This window comes from Sabethes cyaneus, chromosome 2, assembly GCF_943734655.1.
Source record: "Sabethes cyaneus chromosome 2, idSabCyanKW18_F2, whole genome shotgun sequence".
NCBI classification, from domain to species: domain Eukaryota; kingdom Metazoa; phylum Arthropoda; class Insecta; order Diptera; family Culicidae; genus Sabethes; species Sabethes cyaneus.
The window spans coordinates 244,682,675-244,707,859 of NC_071354.1; the positions used below are offsets into that span (position 1 = coordinate 244,682,675).

The window sequence follows — 25,185 nt, forward strand, 5'->3', positions numbered from 1 at the left end:
TTTTACCTGACACACAATCAGATTGTGTTAACACTTGCTCCCGTGCCTCCTTTTCAGGAAGCCCAGAGGCAAGCAAACTCTTTAACTTATTTTTCTGAGCTTTAGTCAGGTTCCGTTTCCACAAAATGTCATTCTCAGCTGTACCTTCCACTTTGGGTCCAGATCTGATTTTGACGGTTATTCCGTCGCTTTCGTCGTCCGTCGACTCACAACGAGTCGGCGTGTTGAGAATAGACGAGGAACAAGACGTTCCTCGTCTATTCTCAACACGCCGACTCGTTGTGAGTCGACGGACGACGAAAACGACGGAATAACCGTCAAAATTCCTGATCCTCCCCTATGCTCATCTCCTCCTCCTTCGTTAAGATTGGGTTAAAGGTAAATACGTCTAAAACAAAGTACATACTAGCCGGCGAAACCAAGACCGACCGACGCCGCTTGGGCAGTATTATAATGGTCGACAGCGATGAGTTTGAGGTAATTGACGAATATGTCTAGCTTGGCTCTGGTAACGGCGGACAATGATACCAGCCGTGAAATTCGGAGGCGTGTTATGGTGTGTACTCTATATAAGACGGTAATTAGACCGGTCGTTCCCTACGGGCTCAATAACAATGCTCGAGGAGGATCTGCGAGTGCTCGGAATTTTCGGAAGACGATTGCTAAGAACGATCTTTGGCGGCGTACTGGAGTTCACGCAGTTCTATAGCGAACCCAGCATTGAAGAGGTGGCTAAATCTGGACGGATACGATGGGCAGGGCATGTTGCATGAATGCCGGACAACTACCCTGCAAAGATCGTGTTCCTGGGGCGCAGCGAGCTATATGGTTAGACTAGGTGGAGCGAGATCTGGCGGAGAGTATGCGGCGTCCAAGAGTTTGGAGAGCGGTAGCCACATTCGAGTACATTGGAGAAACTTTGTGCATCAGACTCTGCCTTAGAACGGCAAGCCAACTAAGTAAGTATGCATTAAAGCTCAAAACGAGAATAAATAATGATAATGAGAGCTGTGGAATTCCTGTTCCTGAGTCTGCTTAGTTCAATATGAAGTCTAATTTCATATACGATTTTAAGTCCAATTACAATTCCAATTTAATTTAAATGATATGTGCAATTTCAAATCCAATTTCAAGTATGATTTGAAGTTCAATTTAATACCAATTTCAAGTAATTTTTCAAGCAAATTTTCAACTCCGATTTAATCCGATTTAAAGTCCAATTTCAAGCCAAATGTCAAGTAAAATTTCAAGATCCATTTTAACCTCCCAGTTAGCTTCGAGGTACGATATTGGTCTAGCAAACCAGTTGTCGTATGTTCGAATCTCGGTTGGGTGGTGCTATTAGATAGTGTCAATAAAAACGTTACACTAGCAGCCGGAAGTGTTTCGAAAAAGCTAGTGAGTCTTTAATAAAGAAGGATTAAGTCTTTAACTAATCTCCAGTTGGTTTCAAAGCCCATTGCAAGTCTAATCTCAACTTCAGTTTTAAGTGTAGTTGAAGGTCTCAAAATTAATGATTTAATGGCCAAATTCAACTACAATAGTACGTCCAAAGTGCAATCTTCAGTTCAATTAGGGGAAGGGCGGTAAAGACGGACACCTTAAGGTAAAGACTCAATATCTACTCAAATATAACTGTATTGATCGCAATTTTCGTACAAACTGAACCTTTAAGTCTCTGTCTAATAAAGTTACAACGTGTGCTGGAAAATTTCTTCCAAAATTTATGCTTTTTTTAATATTATAAACATCATATATAAAACAGAGTTTCTCTGAATGGGGGGGAAAGACGGACACTTTATATGGGAAAGACGGACACTCGCAAAAAAGTGTCACGCGTCGTCGAAATATCAGTATTAAGAAAGATTAACGTATTTCATCATGTATTTAGGAAAGAATTGGTTTGGGAAAACCCCCTTCCCGATCCCCCCTTTGAGCGAGAAAATAAAATGGTTCCCTTCAATATTTTAATTGGTGACAAATTAATCGTTTCGAAAAGTTGGCCTATTCCAACTGCTATATGACTTCTGGTTATTTTTACATATATAATATGTAAGTATTTGCAATGTTAAATAGTTGTTGGGCAAAATGGGTTCAAAATCTGTGTGTCCGTCTTTCCCTACCATTGGATGTCCGTCTTTCCCGACTTGGATACCATTTTTTCAAACTTCAATAACTTTTTACTGAATATTCAAAAATTCATCAGGTTTTTAATGAATATTCAGTGAAGGATCAAACTAACGCAATGTCGTCGGTTTAGCATGAATATGTTGTTTTTTAACGATTTACCAGCTATTTGTTTTACACACAAAATTACATCGGTTAGTGTATCTTCGCATTTTTTCTTTGTTTTGCTTATAAATTTGACAGCTGCGCTGCTAAAAATCGGCAGTTTAATTCAAAAGTGTTAATTCAGTCTATAGAAACATTTCTCATCATTGATTTGCTTCAAAAAATTATTGTTTATGAAATATGACAAGTGTCCGTCTTTCCCGCAGTGTCCGTCTTTACCGCCCTTCCCCTACGAATAAAATTTTTATTAGTTCTATTTAAAATCTAAATTCAAGTCCAATATCAGGTCTATTACAAGTCTATTTTAATTCCAATTACAAGTAAATTTTTAACTCCGATTTTAACTACAATTTTCCTTTAATAGGCTCCACCTTTTGTTTATGTCTGTGCACGTCAGTGCTTATAAGCGAATAATCCGAGGTCTGCAATAAATTCTTCACAGAATTGTTGCACTCGATCGGGTGGAACGCATTTGCGACTACAGTATCCGCCTTCTTTTCTTTAGTGTAGCATTGCTGCTCCTAAGAAGAACGGATATCTGTGCAGAATAGTGTAAAAACAAGTTCAGATTTCATCATTCGTTCTAAAATGTGTAGGCATTCGAATGTTACGCTGAAGCCCATACGTGATTGTATAGCTGTAGATACGTTGTTAGACAAATGACTAGAGCTGTAAATCAGTAAAACTTAAATCATTTTGATTAATATTCCTTTATGGACATCTCAAGAATTAATCAAATATCCTGATCAATCTCTCATTTGAAAAATTATTAAATACCTAATCAATGAAAACTGATCAATCAAAAAACCTAAAATATGAAATGTATTCACCTCTTTATAATTCCACGAAATTAGGTAAATTCTGCCAGCGATATGAGTCCAGACAACATTTGAAAAAAATATCCTGAAACTTTCACCACAAAATAAAATTTGGATAAAAGGATTTGGTTTATTTTTTGAAATTACTCCACTGTAATTTGTAATTTGTGGAAGGCTTTGTTCCATACTTCTAACAAAAATGGGTGATAACTGTGAGTCAATTAAAAGGAACGAAGCCCAGCCGGAATGTTTAAATTAAGGCGCATTCGAATTAGATTTAAAATAAAGAATAATTGCGAATTGATAATTGGATACTAAATATCACTGCAGCAGATAGGTCAATCCGCGTCCAAGTACAATAAATATCAGCCAGCCGTCTCTATCCTTACAGAGCTTTAACCTCTTTGCGTGCTTCTTCGCGACAATAATGGCGGGTGTAGGCTAATGTAGACACCCTGCCCATATATTTTCCTGCCGTTTCATTTCGATTGGGGTAGCCGAGGGAAAGTGTTAGAATTATGGAAACACGTTCAGGAAAATAATCGCTATAGTTTAGCATTATATCTCTCTCGATCCACACATATTTTTTTTTTGATAATCAACAATGTTTATCTTGACAGCAATCCTATTCCAAAAAAAAAACACGAAAACTAATTTACATGTCGCCCTTTAGGGATTTTACTATGCTCTATTAGCCCAGGTAGCGTACATGTAAGGAATCAAGCATAGATTGCAAATATTTATATAGAGCATAGGACGGCTGCTTTGGTGGATTGCATCATCACGATTGGTATCATTCTAACCAGTTCATTTGGATAGTGAAGACGCAACAAGTATTTCATTCGGAAAATGAGTGATAATTCTCAACCAGCTAGAATCAAACGTAAACCATCGGGAATTTTGAAACAAGACACACTTAAAACCCGAAGTCTATCAAGCTCTTCGACGGGCTGCGAAACAGCGACCGTTCATAAAAATGAGGTAAAAATGTGCTACTAGTGGCAGACAGACAGGACAGACAGGCAGGAAGCACGGCAAAAAGCCACCATCCCTTCGGCCGTCCATTGCAATTAATAAATGAGGCAGAACGCATAGCGTGATTCTTTATTATAAATACAAACCAAGAAATGTAACGAAAATGTCTATCACTTCAATTTTATCAGCAACGCGAATCTAACACAAAAGGAGTCGTTTTGAAGGATGGAGCACAGTAACAAGTGAGAGTGCTAGAAGCGAGCAGAGTATGTGACCTATTTTTGCCCAACCATACTATCAGTGCTTTGACCAAAAGTTATTTGCTTTAAAACGGAAGCTTAATTTACAACTCAATTCACGAGGAAATATTTACGATTTCGTGAACCGCAAAAAATATGTAAAAATTTGTCCAGCACCGAAACAGTGGAAAACTACACGGAAGAGGCGAGGTTCCACCGTATGAATTGGGAATGAATATTTCCATTTCGTCACTTACCTATCGTACTGACGTCGCCACCAACGCCGCCCCGCCACCATCTCCGTCGTTATAGGTATCTTGTAAGCTTTTACAAGGAAGATAAAAAAAATTAATTTCGTACAGGACGATAAAACAAGTGGGATGACCCAACGGGTGGCCGAACCTATAGCGCAGGCAAGCAGCAGAACTCATCGATCGTTTGACCCTTTCAGCATTCAGCCAGCAGTATTGTCGCGCTTGAAGTAGCGGTCAAACGTACGCGGCACTATCGTAGCGGTACTCGGGGAATCGAACTGTTGAACCTGTTTATGTTTGTGTTATCCAGTAACGAGTGGAAAAAGTGATGTAGTGATATCATTTGTTTGACTTGAAGGCGTAAGGATTACAAATGGATTTTTGTTGAAAAAAATACGACAATTGAAAACGGGCGTGCGGGGAACTATCAACTGTGAAATATAGTTGTTTAATTTTGCTGGCGAAAGTGATAATTCTTCTAAAATTGGAATTGCGATCATATGAATCATAGGAATTGAGAAGATTGTAACGAAGGTTTAATGGGTTCAGGAAGAATTGGAGTTAGTTGTGTCAACTATTTTTATACAACTCGAAGAATGTGAATATACGTTTTTTTTCTTCAACAATCTATTTGCCGAACATAGTTTTCCGTAGTTAATTTTTTTCAATAAATTAAGCAACACAGAAAATTTCGGTGAATAACAAAACTATTTCATTCTTGCTACTGTTTCTGTCTTTGACCATTATAGCCCGTGTGTACAAAATATTCATCGAAAATTAAAAATTTAGTAGTAGAAGACGTCTGATGATAACCAAAAAGTGAAATTTAGGCTGGGTACGTCACGATAAAATATAAATTGTCTGTATAATACACCCAGAAGATCAAGTATCGTAAACAGAAAGTTAGCGTCTAGGCAGGACTTTTTTGATCTGGTCTAAGTCAAAATTTCACTTCATTTGTAGTTCTTCAATTGAAATAAAATTAAAAACCAGGCGAAATCCTAATTTTGGTTGCTAGTGTTCCTTTGCTGATGGAGTTTTGCTCCATCTGAAAGAAGTTGTAGTTAGCTAGTTGAGGGAAAGCGTTGCTTTCCCAGGCGGAAATATTTGGAATTTTGTAAATTAAAGTTCTATGGCAGGGCTACAGTCTTTCTGTGCTATTAGCTGACTTTTCAAAATGTTTTACAGCGAGTTTACGAAAATAATAAAGGGTAAATGCGATCGATGTTTGATAAATTAAAAAGCAAAGCCTTGGGCTTAAACGCATATTTGAGAAGTCCACACTCGTATGGTCTAATTTTCTCACACACGCGTGCTCATTCTCGTTCTTCGTACTCGCTCTCGTTCTACGTTGCAGCCCGAGCTGCTGATGCCGATTAATGCCCGTGAGTAAAATCGGGAGTGAAAAAGAAGAAAAAAAGAAAAAGTAATGCAAAAGCTGTATCCCAGTGCGTCACTATGGCTCACGGGCAGCTGATTGCTCAGGAATTATTTAACGCCTTAAATTAAAAAAAAAAAAACAAAAAAAAACGCGCGAAGAAGCTGTGCAGGAAAACGATGTGAGGATGCGCGTGCGCGAGTGTGTAGCTAGCAGAATGTCTGCACACAGCAACGGTGACTGTTTGTTTCATGCCTGCGTGTGCAGCGTAAGCGTTGAATGCTATGCTTCTCATACTCTGTTGCGTGTGAGGAGACAAGGTTGACTGTTCGCTCGATTTGCAACATTGCTTAAACGTCTTTCTAAGACTTAACACTTCTTTATCGACAGACTTCACAGTCGGCTATTAAAATACAGGATAATTACGGGGCTAGATCGATAGATTCAACATGTTCTAATTTTGATTAAATTTAATTTAATTCGAATTCAAACTCTAATTGCATATCAAGATTCTATAAACTCAAATGCAACCCCTATCGAAGAAATTTCGTTGCAGTTTATGAGCAGTTCATCTTGAGTAGAATAATTTTGTTTATTCTTAATTGGAAGGTGTTTCAGCCTGCGGCTGGTTCTCCTCTTAGAATACTAATTTATTCTTCTTATTTTTAATTCTTGCTAATCTATTTTAGAACAATTACTTGTACATCTGTTGTCGATCCGGAAATTCGCTTAATTGTAAGACAAACAAACTCCTTTTCCTGATTTGGACCTGCCGTCCATTTATCATCCCCTTGTCCCCATTGAATCCCCTTTCTTAAGGAATATGCATACCAAATTTTATAGAGAACCATCCAGACATTCTGGAGTTATGGCGGTACATACAAGTAGTAAAATCTTGTGAGCAGGGACGTAAAATGTTCTGGTTGGTGATCTGAAGACATTTGACATTTGACAACCGTGCAAATATTCAACAATTTTCATTATATAAATTTCAGGTGAAAAACGCATCAATAATTACACCTTATTCTCTATCGCTTGTCCATACTATTCCAGCTAGAACTGTAAGCAAAAAGCGGCGAATGCCTGTCACTTCTATACTGTGACATTTTTTTCGACTGGTCACAGTGAAATGGGAATGTTTGCTTATTATCATGTACGTATTCCAGCTAGCTTCAACACATCATGAGATAGGCTCTCTCGATACGCTACGAAGCGACGGTATTGGTTGAGATTCTGACATGGCACTGCATACTGGCAAATGTATAGAAAAAATGTAACCGTTTCGGTCCCGGGTCGCCATTCCATTTGGTAACCCCTCTTTGCTGATTCCATTATGTCAAGGAACATGTATATGAATGCCAAGTTTGGCGAACAACGGTTGATGCGCTCCGGAGTTATGGCGGGATAGACTTACTGATGTTCACTTTAAAAAGACTTCGCTGCCAACTGTTAGTGTGCAGGACCATTGCGAGGCTAGTGCAATGATCCTAGTGACCTAATAGTCTCTTTTCCCAGTCACTTACTATTACTTTAGTTTCAGTGCTAAAACGTAATCTGTGATAATTGATAAATTCAAACGAATCATCAAAAGATTTCCGGTCCTTGTTTTTTTGCATTCTACTGATGATTTAGACTAAAATGTTTGCTGCTTTTAAATACTGATTTATTTCATTGCTTGCCCAATTTTATTACCCAAAGAATTTGAGAAAATCGATCAGTAAGTGAAAATAACTCATACACTTACTAATAAGCTGACGCACTTTTAATTTTTTATTAGTAATTAAGCCTCCATAGCGATTGATACATCTCCACTACAAGTACTACAACACTACTACAATTGATACATCTCCACTACAAGCACATAGAGAAATAATCAAAAGCTATTATTGAGTTTAGTCATTCACTTTTAGTAGAATCTCAAACATGAGTAAGAGAAATTTTTCAATTCAATTCTACTTTTAAGAATAAAATGGAAAATAATCATTTATTCATACATAATAATATACCATTACAACTTTTAGATGAGCTACGAGAAGCAAAACAAGGAAATTAATGGAAGTGCTGAAATTATTTTAGGTTAAGTACATACAATTATTTTCAGCTGCCAATAGGTTCTTTTACACAAGCCTGAATGTATAACTATTTTCGCAGTACGCCCAAAAAAATCTAAGAAATTTTCATAGATGATTCAAAGCGAGAGGGCCATAGCACTATGGGCCAGAAATTAAAATTTCGGGACAAAAAAATTTGCGGCTAAGCAGCATGTCTCAGCTCAATGTAGTCTTCGGCAACTTTTTGAATAAAAATTTGATGCATATTTTGAAGGGGTCGTCCAATATTTACGTGTTACTTAAACAACAATTTAAGTAATAACTTTTTGAGTAAACTTTTTTTCACCTTTTTTGTCTCAAAATATTAAAGATAAACCAATTTCAAGTAATTTTTGTGAAAATAAAAACTTCTACCTCTTACCCATTTTTAGCAATAGACCCCACAAATCACATTTCTTCTTGTAACATGTTTATTTCAACAGACAGCTCAATGTGATGTTCTAGAAAATATTTTGCTCATAAAAGAGGAATATTTTTGCTGAAGACTGTTTTGCTTTATATGCATTAATTAATAAGATATATAACTTATTTTAGGTTAAAAACCGACTGATGAAAAATCCGAATATCTTAGCCATCTGCAAGTATCTGCAATTAGTTTGCATACCAATTAGTAGGGAATTATTAAAGCTATCTGCCCAAATGTGTATTTCAGAGAATACCTGGGAATACCATGGCTGGGAATACCTGGGAATAGTGCGGATTTTTTTTTTCATACATTTTATAACGTAATAAATATGCGTCCTAGCGTCAAACAGTCTTCACAGAAAATATGTATTTCAACATACTAAATACCTTTGTAGAACATTTGAAAGCAATAATATAATCGTGTGCAAAGTTATTGAGTGTAATTGATTTTTAAGTGCTCTTTTTTAACACATCATTATATTTCGTAACCGGTAAGAGATAGATAGTGACTTTATTCAGCAAAGTTGCTTATTTTAGTATTTTCTGCAACTTTTGGAGAAAAAAAACTTTGTTTTTAAAATTATTTAAGAAAACAAAAGTTTGCATCACTCTAATAGGTGAATTCGTAGTCACCCTAATAGTGCAGGAAGATGCGCTATATTTTATTATTTTACTTCTCCGAAGACACCACCCTTGAAAAAATACACATTTTTCATCAAACGGTGTTTAGCTTAAAAACATTAATTGTTGCAAAAAAAGCAAAACAGTCTTCAGCAAAAATATTCCTCTTTTATGTGCAAAATGTTGTCTAGAACATCACATTGAGCTGTCTGTTGAAATAAACATGCTACAAGAAGAAATGTGATTTGAGGTGTCGTTTATAAACAAAGGTCTATTGCTGAAAATGGGTAAAAGGTAGAAGTTTGATATCTTCAGAAAAAATACTTGAAATTAGTTTATCTTTAATATTTTGAAACCAAAAAGGTGAAAAAAAATTTACTCAAAAAGTTATTACTTAAATTGTTGTTAAAGTAACGCGTAAATATTGGACGACCCCTTCAAAAGATGCATCATTTTTTCATTCAAAAAGTTGCCGAAGACTACATTGAGCTGAGACACGCCGTTTAACCGCAAATATATTTGTCCCGAAATTTCGATTTCTGGCCCATAGTGGCATAGGCCGCGACCACTACGGGTGGGGCAACTCTCTAACAACAATCACTGAATGACAACAACAACAACAATGAATTTTTATTATCCGCTGTTTACCTCTCACTGCTTACATGCAACTTCAAATTTCTCACTTTTTACTATTCATTGCTCACTGCTTCCCTCTCATTACTTACTAGTTACGGCTTCATGGTTCCTGCTCACAGTTGTTACTCCTCACTACTCATTTCTCACTTCTCATTACTCGCTTCTCACTACCTGATTATTATTGATTTCTAGCCACTCTAGCCACAAGGACACAAGGACTTTTCATCTCTTACTTCTCATCTCTCACTATTCACTTCTCATTACTCACAACTCATGTCTCTCTACTCACTTGTCATATTCTCTTCTCACTACTCACTTCTAACTACTTAATTGTACCTGTTCGTAGTTACTACACTTCAGTAATAATTTCTCACTTCTTATTACCTTATTTTTCTCATTAATCACTTATCACTTTGCGGTGTTCATTATTCACTTCCCATTACTTTTTTCTTATTATTTACTCCTTACTTCCAATTTTTTCAAGCTTCTTCGTATTCGTGTATTCAAATATTGAGATAGCACGTCATCCATAAAGACCATTCTGGATTGGACTCACAAAACAGGTTGATTTCTCGATGGTGAATGACCCTTTGGGTTAAAACCACTCAAAAAAAAAAAAAAAAAAGGTTGATTTCTTTGCAAACTCACTGAAAATGAAGTTGGTACTACTATATGATTACGTTTTGACACTATTATTTTACTGAACCTTTTGTGCCAACCAGTAGAGACAACTTTACCACACTCCCTGGCCGGACGGATCAAAAATATTCACACAGTCTCTGTGGTTTCTCGCATGGCAATCGTGCGGAGGAATTCTGCAGAAGATTCGTACGAAATGCTTTGCTTATAATAGGACCAGGATCACTGCGGTGTTCAGACATAAAACCGAAGACCCGATTTAGAACAACCTCCTTTCTTAAATCAGAATTCCTTCTAAGTTTATTGCTGTTAATAACATTTGAAACCACCAACCAGATTCTTAACCTGGACTAAATTCTGGATTTTTCAGATTTTGTTCCAGATGTTGGATCTGGACCACATTTTTAGTCAGATGTGTTACCAGGATCAAATTTTGGGCCACATTCTAGAACTGGATCAGGTTATAAACCAGATCTTAGACCACATTTATGATCAGATTTTTTGGGCCAGATTTTAGACCTGAAGCAGATCTTGGGCCACAGTTTACAGTTTTTAAATCACCAACCAGATTTTGGATCAGGTTTGGAACCAGATTCCGGATCTGAACCATATTTAGGACCTGGACTACATTGTGGACCACATTTTTTAGAACAGATTTGGACTAAATTCTGGACCAAATTTTGAATTTTGACCGCATGTTCATTACATCAGATTAGATTTTTTAAACCAGATTTTGGATTAGATTTTAGACCCAATAGCTAAACCCACATTAGATTCTGGACCACATTTTAATCAGATTTGGACCAGACCTTGGATAAGATTTTGAACCACATTTTTTATTACATTTTGGACCTCATTTATTTATTAGATTGTGGATCAGATTCTGGACCTGTAGCACATTCTGCAGTTCCATCAGATGCTGGACCAGATTTTGGATATTATTTTAAACCAATATCAGATTTTGGATCTGGTCCAAAATTTGACCCACATTCTGGACCAAGACCAGATTTTGGGCCTGAACCACATTTCTTATCGAATTTTGGACCAGATTGTTTAATCAATCATTTAATTTAATCAAATTTTAAACCAGCAACCAGATTTTGGATCATATTTTGAACCAGTTTCTGAAGCTGGACCATGTTTTGGACCTGGACTATATCGTGGATTACATTTTTTTTAATCCAATTTTGTTCCAGATAGAAAGAATTAGATTGTGGATCATGTTTTGGCTCCCATTTGTATCACTTGAGAGTGCCTTACTGAGATTCAGACCCTAAAAGAGCCCTGTAGAGCTAGCGCCCTTGGCGGGGGCCAAGCTGGCCAACTGCAAGCCAAGGCGTTTGCAATTCTACTTAAAGTTAAGATTTGAAAAATGAAGTAATAAATTGGACTTAAAATTGAACATGAAATCGAAGGCAATCGGAGTCTCTAGTTGGCCTCTAGATATGACGCTGATCCAGCAAGCTGGTCATCGTTTGTTCAAATCTCGGCTGGAATAGGCTGTTAGTGTCAATAGGATCGTAGCACTAGCCCCGCCATTGCACTATGGTCCAGAAAGCGATTTTAGACGGACAAAAATGATTGCGCCTTAACGGGATATTCTAGCTCAATGAAGTCTTCGGCAACTTTTTGAATAAAAACATGACGCATCTTTTGAAAGGGTCGTCCAATGTTCAGATGATACCGTAACAACAATTCAAGTAATAATTTTTTAAATAAGTTTGTTTTCCATTTTTTAGTTTCAAAACATTAAAGATAGATTAATTTCCCATAACTTTTCTAAACATTTCAAATTTCTAACTCTTACGTATTTTCAGCAGTGGACGTTTGTTTATGGACGACCCGTAAAATCATATTTCCTCTTATAACTCTTTTATCTCAACAGATAGCTCAATATGATGTTCTACAAAAATTTGTATACGTAAGAGAAGAATATTTTTGCAGAAGACTGTTTTGCTTTATCTTTATGAGTTAATAAGTTATAGCCGAATTCAGGTTAAAAACAGACCAATTTTACTGAAGCATAACTCAAAAAGCGGCAAACGGATCTTGATGAAACTTTGGCGATTTAATATACATATATGCATAAAGTTATTAGCAAAAAATGGTGGAGGTGTTATTTTTTTAAAAAAAGATAAAATTCTTTGAATTTTATGATTTACTATAGCTAAAATTGTCGTTTTCTTCATAGATTCACATTCAAGTAATCAAGTATACGACCACGGAATACTATACACAACAAATATACTGGCAATAACCATGGTTGATACTAAAATAGTGAATGCATTCAAAGAGTTACATTCGCAATCTTTTTTTAAGCGAAAAAACTAAAAGAATGTTTAGTAATAACCTTGAATTAAACGATTTTTACGATCGATCCCTTTAGATACTAACACGGACTTTTACTGTTATACGCGTATATTCGCAATATGTTTTGAATGTTTTTTGAAAATATTTTATAGACTAAAAATAACTGCGATGTGAAAAACGACGAAGATGAAGCAAAGCTGCGGAAAACTTATAATTTGCGCGTAATCGAACTACTTACGAAGGAAATTCCATTAATTGTTATACTTTATGTTATACTTTTTGAAATTTATTCTAATTGGATAACATAATATCTGTGTTGAGAATAGATTGACATTTTGGCATCAGCATTGCAACATTCTGACTATGCGTTTAAGATTTCTTATGTTTTAAAATCAAAAATTCAGGAAAATTGTGACGAAAATAATTGCACGATTTTTGTCAATTTTTACTTTTGAAAACATAGGACATCTAAAACAAAATGTTCGACCTCAAAAATATTCAGTGATGAACTACGCACTGAGTTTTGTAATATTTGGAAAAAACAAGGATTGGATATGAAACCCAAAATAAAGATTTTATAATATGCCTTAACTGTTGCTAGTCCAGTTTATTACTTTTGCATGAATATCAAATTGACTTTCTTTTGAGTGTGCTTTCTTGAAAAATAGTCATTATCTATCGTTGCCTCTTTAGAAGGTTAAATATGTACAGTTTCGGGAATACACAGAACAATCTATATGTATAGCTCTATGGCTGGTATCCTTTGCCTCCGATAGTGCAAATAGTATTTAGATTTCTTAATTATGTAATTTATCAGCGTATATATAATAGTTTTTCTCTCAATGTAGGCATTGATACTAAACGTATCAAATAAACTTCATGAATATTTTTCACAAACAGATTGAAAAGACCGCGATTGTCGTAAGATAAGCGTTCGTATTTGTCTCGATAAAACATAAATAGTAAAGCAACAAGCTTTGTATTATGTTTTAGACATTTTCTAATAAAATAGTTACACAAAATTATGTTTTAACGCTTCGAAACTGAGCAAGAAACTGTACCTGGGCAGTTAGGGATGGATAAAACGAAAACTTTAGCTATAGTAAATCATAAAATTCAAAGAATTTTATTTTTTTTTAAAAAAATAACACCTCCACCATTTTTTGCTAATAACTTTATGCATATGTGTATATTAAATCGCCAAAGTTTCATCAAGATCCGTTTGCCGCTTTTTGAGTTATGCTTCAGTAAAATTGGTCTGTTTTTAACCTGAATTCGGCTATAACTTATTAACTCATAAAGATAAAGCAAAACAGTCTTCTGCAAAAATATTCTTCTCTTACGTATACAAATTTTTGTAGAACATCATTGTTCCGTGATCGTCGTTAGGGGGGCCGGTTACCAACGGGACTGTGATATTATTATGCAATGACGAACAAGTGTTGCGATATGCACACCACCGCCAGCGGCGGTGGCTGCGAACGGACTGAACTTTAGACTCAAGTTTATTCCCCTATTTATACATCGTTCTATAATTGCTTATTGTTACTATATCTAGCCAGAACAACAATAGCGCTTTGTCTCATATTCGACCGAGTACACTGATTGTTGTTCTGCTAGATGTGAAGGTCAACGCGGTCATATTGCGGCTTTGTGCCGCAACATACTCCCGCACCAAAACCGAAGGTTTTACACTGCGATGTACAAAACGAGAATGATTCTAGGGCTTAGCAGGAAGGCAAAAATTTAACTCGTGAGGTGTTGTCGAAGTCTCTCAGTCTATCACTTGAACTGGCGCAGAGTGGCCGGTATAACGTAACTGGACCGTGTGTCCCTACACAATGGCGCGGAGTGGCGTGAATAACGAATCTGGACCTGGTGTCCTCACATGGAGCCGAGTGGCTGGATCATCAAAAACGAATTGGCGCTGGGTGGCCGGGTTATCACAACTGGACCTGGCGTCCTCACAAAATGGCGCTGCGTGGCCGGATTATTACAACTGGACCTGGCGTCCTCACAAATTGGCGCTGATTGGCCGGATTATAACGATTGGACCTGGCGGCCTCACAAGTTGGCGCAGAGTGGCCGAAGGTTACAACTGGATCTGGTGTCCACACAAATTGGCACTTGGTGGCCGGATTATCACACATGAATTCTCATTACGATGTACCGATGAAACGAAATGGATGAACGACAGAATGCCAGCGAGTTAGCTTCCTTCTGGCGAACGACCCAGATGAAATTTCTATCCACAACTGAGCACTTGCTGATAAGAATACACCCTCGGATGCTGCAAGCTTCGGTGCTGTACAGCCCTCCTACTACTGGTTGAATCCAAAACCGGGGTTTCAGAAGCTGAATGTATTTTACTAAGCGGCTGTGATTCGCCCACACCGGCATAGCTCCGCTCGGGGATTTGTTGCTAAGTGGCTGCGAAGTCACCCACACCGGCCTAGCTGAAGTGTAGTGAATGAAATCCTATTTCGACTATCGATATGCCGTAATTCCTCTGGTACGACGAGCACAGTAAGGTTCAGCAGCATCATCCCACTACATGGATGCCAAATGTAATACACTCTTGTAGCAATGCAGCAACACGGTCGATGGATTTGATGTCCCGTTAGTAAACTGTTACTGTTCTAGTCACTATCCCACTACCGAAAATATCACGTGTTACTGCGAACCGATAACACGATCGATAAAACTGAAGTCCCGTTGGTAAAACGTTGTTAGTGCCAGGACAAATCCTGGTCACGGCACCAATGTTCCGTGATCGTCGTTAGGGGGGCCGGTTACCAACGGGACTGTGATATTATTATGCAATGACGAACAAGTGTTGCGATATGCACACCACCGCCAGCGGCGGTGGCTGCGAACGGACTGAACTTTAGACTCAAGTTTATTCCCCTATTTATACATCGTTCTATAATTGCTTATTGTTACTATATCTAGCCAGAACAACAATAGCGCTTTGTCTCATATTCGACCGAGTACACTGATTGTTGTTCTGCTAGATGTGAAGGTCAACGCGGTCATATTGCGGCTTTGTGCCGCAACAATCATATTGAGCTATCTGTTGAGATAAAAGAGTTATAAGAGGAAATATGATTTTACGGGTCGTCCATAAACAAACGTCCACTGCTGAAAATACGTAAGAGTTAGAAATTTGAAATGTTTAGAAAAGTTACGTGAAATTAATCTATCTTTAATGTTTTGAAACTAAAAAATGGAAAACAAACTTATTTAAAAAATTATTACTTGACTTGTTGTTACGGTATCATCTGAACATTAGACGACCCTTTCAAAAGATGCGTCATGTTTTCATTCAAAAAGTTGCCGAAGACTTCATTGAGCTAGAATATCCCGTTAAGGCGCAATCATTTTTGTCCGTCTAAAATCGCTTTCTGGACCATAGTGCATTGTCTTGTACTCTAACAGCTGACTGCGAATGACTGTCGTATGAAAACAGAAGGTCAAGTTTCGATAACGGAATGTAGCACCTAAGCTTTGCTTTTTTTTGTCGGATTGGGTTTAAAATGCAACGTTAAATTGAAATTGAAATAGCATTTAAAATTGCTGAAACTTGAATTAATTGGAATTCAATTCGATTCGAAATCAAACTTAAAATGGGACACTAAATTGAATTTGATATCGGGCTTTACATCGTAGACGAAATAGGATTTAAGTTAGACTTGAATTTGTCCTTAACATGGACCGTCAAATTGGATTTGAAATCGGAGAACTTGAAGTTCGGGAGTGAAATTGAAATGAAATGTTATTCCAAATTGGACCTAAAATGGGACATGAACTTGACTTAAAATTGAAGTTCAAAATTAGGCCTGGAATTGGACATGAAATGGCTTGAAATTGGAGTTAAAATCCTCTTCTTCTTTTAGTACGAAACCACCATTGTTGTTTTTGTACCAGTAATCCGAAGACGGGCACCCAGGAGTCAGCATGTCAAATCCTGCGAATAGTGTCGGGCATTTGTGACATATCAAAAATGGCATAACCCGCTTTTTTGGAAGCATTCACCCTTCTAGATTTGTCTGAGGCCTTAGAGGAGGCAACATGGTGTTCCTGTCCGACCATTTGTCTGATGCCAGCCTTAATGTAGTTTCAGAGTTTGAAGGTGACCTCAAAATTGTTCTCAAAATTTGTTAAAAAAGTAAATACAAACACCCCTCATTGGGAATCAGAAGCAATGTATGTAGCCTAAAGTCGCATTTTCACACAAATTTCAAAATTTATGCGGTGTTTCACGCGAAAAGTTAAAGGTTTTTGACATCGTAAATTATGAACCAATGAATACTTTGTGATTTCTTGGCTTATTATCTGTTTTTTACATTCATTAATAGCATGTAAAAATCGTCATTTTTTTAGTTCTCACCGACCTCATCGGTATCACCTCAACTATCCGTCACATGGGCCTTTCAGCTAGATGGTAACGGCAGAACTAACGGAGAAGAAATAAAAAATTTCGTTAGCGACGATGAAGTGTTTGACGCCAAGTTATTGACAGCCATGAAATCTCCGGAAAGCTTACTATCCAGGTAGGTGGCACAATTTCACGATTACCAGTAGCTAATTTACAATTAAAAATGAAACAAATAACTAGCGAAATTCAGGTGCCGTCACAGCACGACGATGAAGACTACTCCGCCAGTATCAATGCCATTTTGAAGCGCAAAGCCAGTGTCAAGAAGAAAAAGGTTTCCCGAAATCATCGCCGAACGTCGAGCCTCACGAATCAAATCATGGGCGGAAGTGGCGAGCGGCGACGGTCCAGTGTTTACACCACCAGTTCGGGAGAGTAGGTTCTTTGTTCCTTAACTTAGGACATTGTTAAATTATGTTTTCGAACAGGACCGCAATAACACTCGAGGAAGCACGAGACGATTCTACACAGGATAAAATTTTTGAAAATATTCGTCTGCACAAGGAGGTACTTCGATCAGTGAAACTTGAACCATGGAGTATGAAGCGTAAATTGAAGCTAGTCAAACAGGTGAGGCACTCGCATCCTTTTTGAAATTTGACTGAAATTGGAGTTTTTTGTAGGCTAAAAGTTACATCTCAAAGCATGAAGGTGTCCTACAGGAACATTTCTCTTCGCGGACCGCGAAGAGTCTACTAACGCAGTTTAACATATTTTTGGGAACGGTAATTTTTCAATTTTGAATTTGATTTTGACGAATTTAACAATTGATTTTGTCGCAGAAATGGCGACAGTTATTACGGGAGATCACTAACGTTTCAACCTATTTGATTCCGTGGGAATCCCGCGTCAAGGAGATCGAGTCTCATTTCGGTTCCGTCGTTGCATCGTATTTCACCTTCCTTCGGTGGTTGTTTTGGGTGAACATCGTGATTTCGTCTTTGCTGATTGTGTTCGTAATGATGCCGGAAGAAATCTACAACGATCGGGAGAAAGTGGGATGCGACATCCGGAAGACGATGTCCCACCAGGAGCAGGCAATATCGTCCAATTTTAGCACGATTTGGGAGTTTGAAGGACGCTTGAAATATTCGTCCTTATTTTATGGGTACTATTCTACGTTTTCTGGTGCGATTGCGAGGGGATATAATCTACCGTTGGCTTATTTTTTAACTGGACTAATGGTTTACATATACAGTTTTGTTGCAACGCTAAAAAAGTACGTTAACCACACTATTTTTAAAAAGAAAAATAACCATTAAAATTGTTACTATTTTAAGGATGGCGAAAAATTCACGTATGTCCAAACTCTCTTCCAAAGATGATGATTACGTTTTCTCTTGGAAATTATTTACCGGATGGGACTACATGATAGGACATACGGAAACGTCTCAAAACAGGATGGCCTCAATTATTCTAGGATTCAAGGAAGCATTGCTCGAAGAAGCGGAGAAGAAAAAGGATACCAGAAAGTTGGTTGACTTATTATCATTAAATACCGATCAAAATTTAAAATATTTCCGTTTGTGATTATTTTATTTCAGTTGGCGAATAATATTACTACGTATCGCAGTGAACTTAATCATTCTAGGATTGCTGGCAATATCTGCATTTGCCGTTGTCCGAGTGGTTCAACGATCTATGGATGTCGATGAAACGGATTCCTGGTGGAAACGCAATGAAATTACGATTGTCATGTCACTGATAACGTTTTTCTTTCCAATGTTTTTCGAAACATTAGGTTTACTGGAATATTACCATCCTAGAAAACAGCTCAGGATTCAGTTGGCCAGAATAATGGTACTGAATCTCCTCAATTTGTACTCACTGATATTTGCTCTTTTCGACAAAATTAGCCACATGACAGATGAGTTGAGAAAAATGAAACCAGCCAATTTCACGCACGATACACAATGCTTCCTATCAAACATAAATCGTTCGTTTGGTCCGTCAATAGCAGCGTCAAGTGTCCTTTTTGATAAACCAATGTCACAACCACTGTTCCAGGATTTATTCCAAAATTTAACCGATAATTGCTACAAAGTTTTTGTGGACTGCGTAAGTCCGAACACGCTGAGCACAACTTTACTAACAACTCTGGTCATGGCTAATTATTCGTTTTCCCAAACGTCATCAAGTGGAACAATCGATAATATGACAATAGCTCTAAACAACTTTTACGATACGATGTCAACAACAGATTACACTTCATCGTCCACCATTACAGGGTTGGAATCTGCCGAAATTAACGATAGATACGATTTTGATTATGACGAGGAAGATGCTGCTTACTATCTGGAGCTGCGAATGCGCAATTTACCAATCGTTGATTTTGACGGAGCGCCCATCAATAAGAGAGAAGCCAACAACAGTTTCGAGTTGGCAGAAATTGTCAACTATACTACCTTCGAGTATTACAATAGTACTGAAACCATATCTAGGGAAACCATAACAGATTTTATCACTCAACCAGTAGAGACAAATTCATTTGAAACAATAAAATATGACACAACAACGGGACTTACCGATTCATCGACGACGGATGCTGAGCTCCTTGAAACATCCTATCATACTGAAAGTACAGAAGAGAATTCAAAATGTTATCAATGGGTTTGCATAGAGGATCCGGAGGATCGGGCTACAAAGCCCGAATTCGAATACGAAAGCAGTGATTTCACCAAATCGGATATGTTCACAACACCGGGGATTTATTTAACCGACCCAACTGTTGTTATACAAGCATCCGTGGTTCCCAGCACAGAAAGTCCTCGCTCCGGCGGTGCTCAGGAAAGCAAATTTAAAAATGCAGATATAAGGACCCTGTGCTGGGAAACCATGTTCGGCCAGGAGTTGGCTAAATTAACCATTATGGATCTGATTGTTACAATTTTTTCCACAATGGTCCTGGATTTTTTCAGAGCACTATTTGTACGATACATGAATAATTGTTGGTGCTGGGATTTGGAGAAAACCTACCCAAAAGTAAATGGGAATTCACCCAAACTTTAATTTTAAATCAAGCTCAATTTCCGTTTTTTTTTCAGTACGGAGATTTCAAAATAGCCGAAAATATCCTTCATCTAGTGAACAATCAAGGAATGGTCTGGATGGGAATGTTTTTCTCACCCGGACTGGCCGTGATCAACATATTCAAACTGGTCATAATTATGTACCTTCGTTCGTGGACGGTTCTTACATGCAACGTACCTCATGAAGTGGTATTCCGGTAAGTAATACAGAAACACGGATCTTGGAACGTCCCTAACCAACCATTTTTTTTTATCAGAGCTTCCCGATCCAACAATTTCTATTTCGCTCTTCTGCTGACTATGCTGTTTCTGTGTGTTCTTCCCGTAAGTTATGCCATCGTATTCCTGGAACCATCTTGGCACTGTGGACCATTCTCACATTCGAACCGAATCTACCATCTCCTAACGAACGCAACCGATAAAATTGTTCCCGATATCATCACACGATACATCGTATCCCCAGCAGCCGTTATTCCACTGCTCGTCCTACTAATCCTAATTATTTACTATTTGATCTCCTTGACTGGTTCCCTTCGGGAAGCCAACCAGGATTTAAAAATGCAACTGAGAAAAGAGCGTACGGAAGAACGTCGAAAAATGTTCAAAATCGCATCCAACCAACATTGTCAACCGAACGAAGTGACCAATGGCCTATCAAGCTCGTGGCACAAAGTACTAGATTCGACGACGACACAGGTGAAACCTGCGACCGCGAATGAACCGAACGGCGTGGCCGATGGTGGCACCACCGGAAACAACAAACACCGTGAACTGATGCAACGAATGATGAAGAAAGCCCTCCAGAAGGAGAAGACGTTGGAACCGAACCCACCAACAAGAACGGAAGAAAATGTTTCGTTCACAGAAATCAGCGAAAAAGTTGGTCGAAATGATTTGCCGACCACCGAATCGAAACCGAAAGGTAAATTTATTCTTGGATTGGATGAAGGTGAAAATTTGATTGTGGACAAAAATCGTAAAACTTCACGCTGGGTAGATAACATTCCGGTGATTACGATCAGTAAGACCTCCAGTGACGAATGTATACTCGATTCGGATGTGGAGGAAGTATCCGACAGCACAGATATCAAATCATAAAATTAATTGTTTAAAATTAATAAAAGTGGAGTAGTAATTTCTAGGATTATTGTCAGTTTGTGAGCAGATAACTTAGAAACAGAATTTTTGATGTGACATTAGAAAAATTTTGTAACCGTAGAATGGTTGAATATATTGATACTACAAAACCAACTGAAGTTGTAGAGAAACATGTTTTTCATTAGACTAAGAAAAAAATGTTGGTTTGGGTAAAATTGGAATAACGCAATTTAAGCTTTAGCTTAATTTACACGTGCATCTCAATGAGATTTCAAGCACAAGAAATTTCAACTTTGATCATTAGCGCCGAACTCACATATGAATTTCTCTCGCTATTATTTGCGATGTCTCTGTTGCTATGCGATGTGAACCAAATTCAGCTGTGAGCATTTTGCTTACTTCTTCCACAGCTGGCATTTCATCCAGAGAGCGAAAGAGAATTAACCGCCAGAGAAAACATCAGCTGCGAAAAAAGCTAGCACACATTCATGAATGAAGATGACAAACAAATTGGTAGAATTTACATTTTTCCTTCGCGGGAATCGACATTTTCTTAACTAGAAAGTAAAAAGCCTAATAAGAATTAGATAAACATGTAGCTTAAATGTGTGTTCTAGTTTAACTTTACGATTTATTTAGAGATTCATTCTCTTACGCTCAGTCACAGTTACGTATCGCACGAGAGAATGCCTATGCTGTTCAACAACGAATTTGTATGTATAGGTGTATAGCTCCGGATAGCAGTTGAAGCAAAGCAGAACATGATCAAACGGTAAGAAATATGTTTGAGTTTTGTGCTTCTTGCTATGAAAACAGAAAAACTCACGCGTGAGTTTTTTCTGCATAGGATCAAGTTGACATAATTCACAGTTGATTTTTGATGAGTTTTGAGATTTCGAGTTTTTAACATCACTGCACCAGGTGCGGGGATTGACCCATGGTTCTTTGCTGAAAATAACTTTGACTGCCCTTTCGTCAGACATTCTGGTAACATGTCCAGTCCAAAGTAGTTTGATATTTTGTACTATTTTCACTATATCAGCATATCTGTACACTTGGACGGATTTGCTCAATGACCTTGACCAAAGACCAATGACCTTTATGCAGTGCGTTAGCAGGAAAAGAGTTCGACGAAAAATGACGAAGCTCGTTGCAGACAGAGCAAAGCATCGCACATTGCAATAATTAAAAATCTCTTCATTATTTAGAAAACTGAAAATAGATTGCTGAAAATAAGAGCAAATCGAATCCAGATTTGCGTATTGCGCGCCACTGCAGTAAAAGTGTGTGTAATAGCCAATCGTAAACTTCGTTAAGGCGGAACCGAAAGTGGCTAACGTTATTGTGTTAGTGCGACAAACACTGTACTGTAGATCTCATGTGTTCGTCAAAAACCTAAACGTTTATTTGAATATTGTATCAGTATTGGTAATATATGTCAAATAGCGGAGCTTGCAAACATAAACAGCTGATCCGCAGCCAACCGCACTGACTACAAACATCGCGAAAAATGGTTTGTTTTCTTTATAAAGGCATTCCGATTCAATCAAAATTAACAGCAGCAACTGAATAATGCGTAGGATCACTAGGATGTTTAATTAATCCGCTTGCATCGGATTTCGTTTTTGAATCCTGCGTTTGCGTTTTGTTTGTTTACTTCACTCTAAGCTCATCGATGCGGCGAAAATTGAAAGCTCTTTAAAAGCTCATTGATGACGAAAGTTTGATACTGTGTTGCTGCTTTTCCGGAAATCGCTAGTTCAACGAAATATGTGCGCAACCAAATATCTATTAACTAATTCCAGATTATACGTTTTATGAACACTTAATGATCTATATGATCAATTAAATTTATTTTCCATTAGCAATTATGTTTTGCTGAGCGTTTATTGAGGCATAGCAGATCGATAAATTGAATTACAAGTTTTAGGAAATTATAACAGCGCTGGAAGCACTGATTATGTGGCGAAAGCGTGCTCTGCCAATACAGATGCATTTTTAAGGCACAAAACAATACATGCTTCGAATGGTAGCCCACTTCGGTTTCCCCTTAAACCGCATTGCCATTGTTCATAGTCTATAGTTCGCATTCCGTATTTCCAGGTACTTGGCATTTCTAGTTCTGAGGTGTCGTTCGGGAGCATGCATGTGCAGTTGACTCAGAATGGAGGGGCAGTCAGGTACAGCCAAAATAATTCCCTCGGAGAAGGAACAGTTATTACGGCTTCGGAAGTCGATAGTTTTCTACCTCCAAGAAGCGGTTTGGCAACCGTAAAGCGCTCGTCATGACGACGTTTCATCGGAGGCTCGCCAACAGTAGATATAATGTAGGTGTAGAGATAGTCTCTTAGACTTTATTAGAAAGAGGTGCTTTCCGTTAACCAAGATGGCCTGCATCAAATCACTAATGGCCTCACTTTGATTCTTGCGCTCATTTAGCGCTTCCATAACGGACGAGTTCAATCTAACGCATTTCGCAAGTGTGGCCTGCTCACAAAAGCCTATGCAGGTGATTGTCTCATCAGTCAATTTAACCGGTTTGGCGCAATGATTGCCGGCTAGTGTTAGACATCGGAACGAAAATGGAAGTCCGGGTTCCGTTCCGGTTAAAAATCGAAGCGAACTTTCTTAGCCCGACTTTGTTCCGGTCCGATTTGGTTCTGTTCTGCTCTGTTCGGTTCCGGAACCGGGCTATCACAGATATCAATAACGAAAAGCACGAAAATTAATGGCCCTAGAATGCTGCCTTGAGGTACTCCAGAAAGTATATCGAAAGAGTACTATTTAGTTCCATTAAGGTTTACAAACGCAGTACGACCTGTTAAATACGATAGTAGATAATTTGTTATCTATTCAGGTAGGCCAATGCGTTTCATCTTCTCGATTGCCAGCAGGTGCGGAACCTTGTCAAATGCTTCGTAAAAGTCTATATATATTGCATCTATTTGTAGGCATTTCTCTATGCGTTTTGAAATATTCGTTACGAAACTCATCAAGTTTGAGACAGTCGATCGGTTTCCAATAAAACTATGTTGATACTCAGTAATTACATTACGAACAGCTAAGTATCTATACAAAACTTGATTTGCAGCTTTTGAGCAGTTTTTACGTTATTGACATTCATTGACAAACCATATTTTTTTTAAGAAAAAATGCCTGTAGCTTCGAAACCAAAGGAGATAGCGACTTGATTCCTTCAAACAAAACGTGCGTTTTCCATGCGTGTGAAAGTGCTCAGAAGGCATGATTTGTGAGAAATAAACACGAAAGAAGATATAAAGAAAAAACGGATTTTTTAGGTCCACCCCGACCAAAAACCTTTAAATAGCTCCAACCCATCAACCATAAGAGATAGAACTTTTATTTCTTTAGCAAAGTTACTTAAAATTTAATGTTATTTTACTTTGCTGAACATTTTATTAGTTAGCTGAATAAGCCATAAAAAAGTTAATATTTTGCACTCGCTTACTATGATGGTCACCCTAATGTCATATACACCAAAAAATGCGGAAGTTAAAATAACAAATTTACTCAGAACATCCTATATACCTAGGAGTAACGGTTTTAGCGTAATTACATTTATCCACCTAGATTTTGGTTCCATCCCACGGTGCGCCGTAATGAAGTCTATATACAAAACAAATGGTGGGTCTGCAAATTGAATTCCCGGAATTTATCGAGGATCGTAATCCGTTTCTAACTAGTTCGTAGGTAGTTCCTCCTCAGTCAATACTTTTTGTTATAAACTAATGGATTGCACAATACAACCGATCGCCCCGGACTTTCAAAAGTTCGGTGGACATGCTGTCCTTTGCAGCTGATTTGCCGTTTTTAGCTACTTTTTTTTTGTTAGATTATAGTCACTTTAGTGGGGTTGCGATTTGAACCCGGGTCTTCAGCGTGAGAGGCGTGAATGATAACCACTACACCGGGACTGACAGC

At 37.8% G+C, this 25,185-nt stretch overlaps 1 protein-coding gene across 1 annotated transcript; it reads left to right on the top strand.

Moving 5' to 3' along the window:
- The first annotated feature begins 125 nt into the window (after positions 1-125).
- Positions 126-21,243, top strand: LOC128736852 (transmembrane channel-like protein). The gene is made up of 12 exons (XM_053831350.1): positions 126-281; positions 367-477; positions 17,062-17,231; positions 17,297-17,491; positions 17,545-17,686; positions 17,740-17,841; positions 17,899-18,335; positions 18,397-18,588; positions 18,661-19,329; positions 19,372-20,098; positions 20,161-20,342; positions 20,403-21,243. Exons 1-12 carry the CDS (start codon positions 126-128, stop codon positions 21,241-21,243), a joined length of 3,924 nt encoding a protein of 1,307 aa, XP_053687325.1.
- The last annotated feature ends 3,942 nt before the right edge of the window (positions 21,244-25,185 follow it).

Bases quoted from the DNA above. Each gene is read 5' to 3' on its own strand.
- LOC128736852 (XM_053831350.1), top strand. From the start codon at position 126: ATGTCATTCTCAGCTGTACCTTCCACTTTGGGTCCAGATCTGATTTTG. The intron at 18,336-18,396 runs GTACGTTAACCA...TACTATTTTAAG, and splicing joins TTTGTTGCAACGCTAAAAAA to GATGGCGAAAAATTCACGTA. The intron at 19,330-19,371 runs GTCCACCATTAC...AATTAACGATAG, and splicing joins ACAACAGATTACACTTCATC to ATACGATTTTGATTATGACG.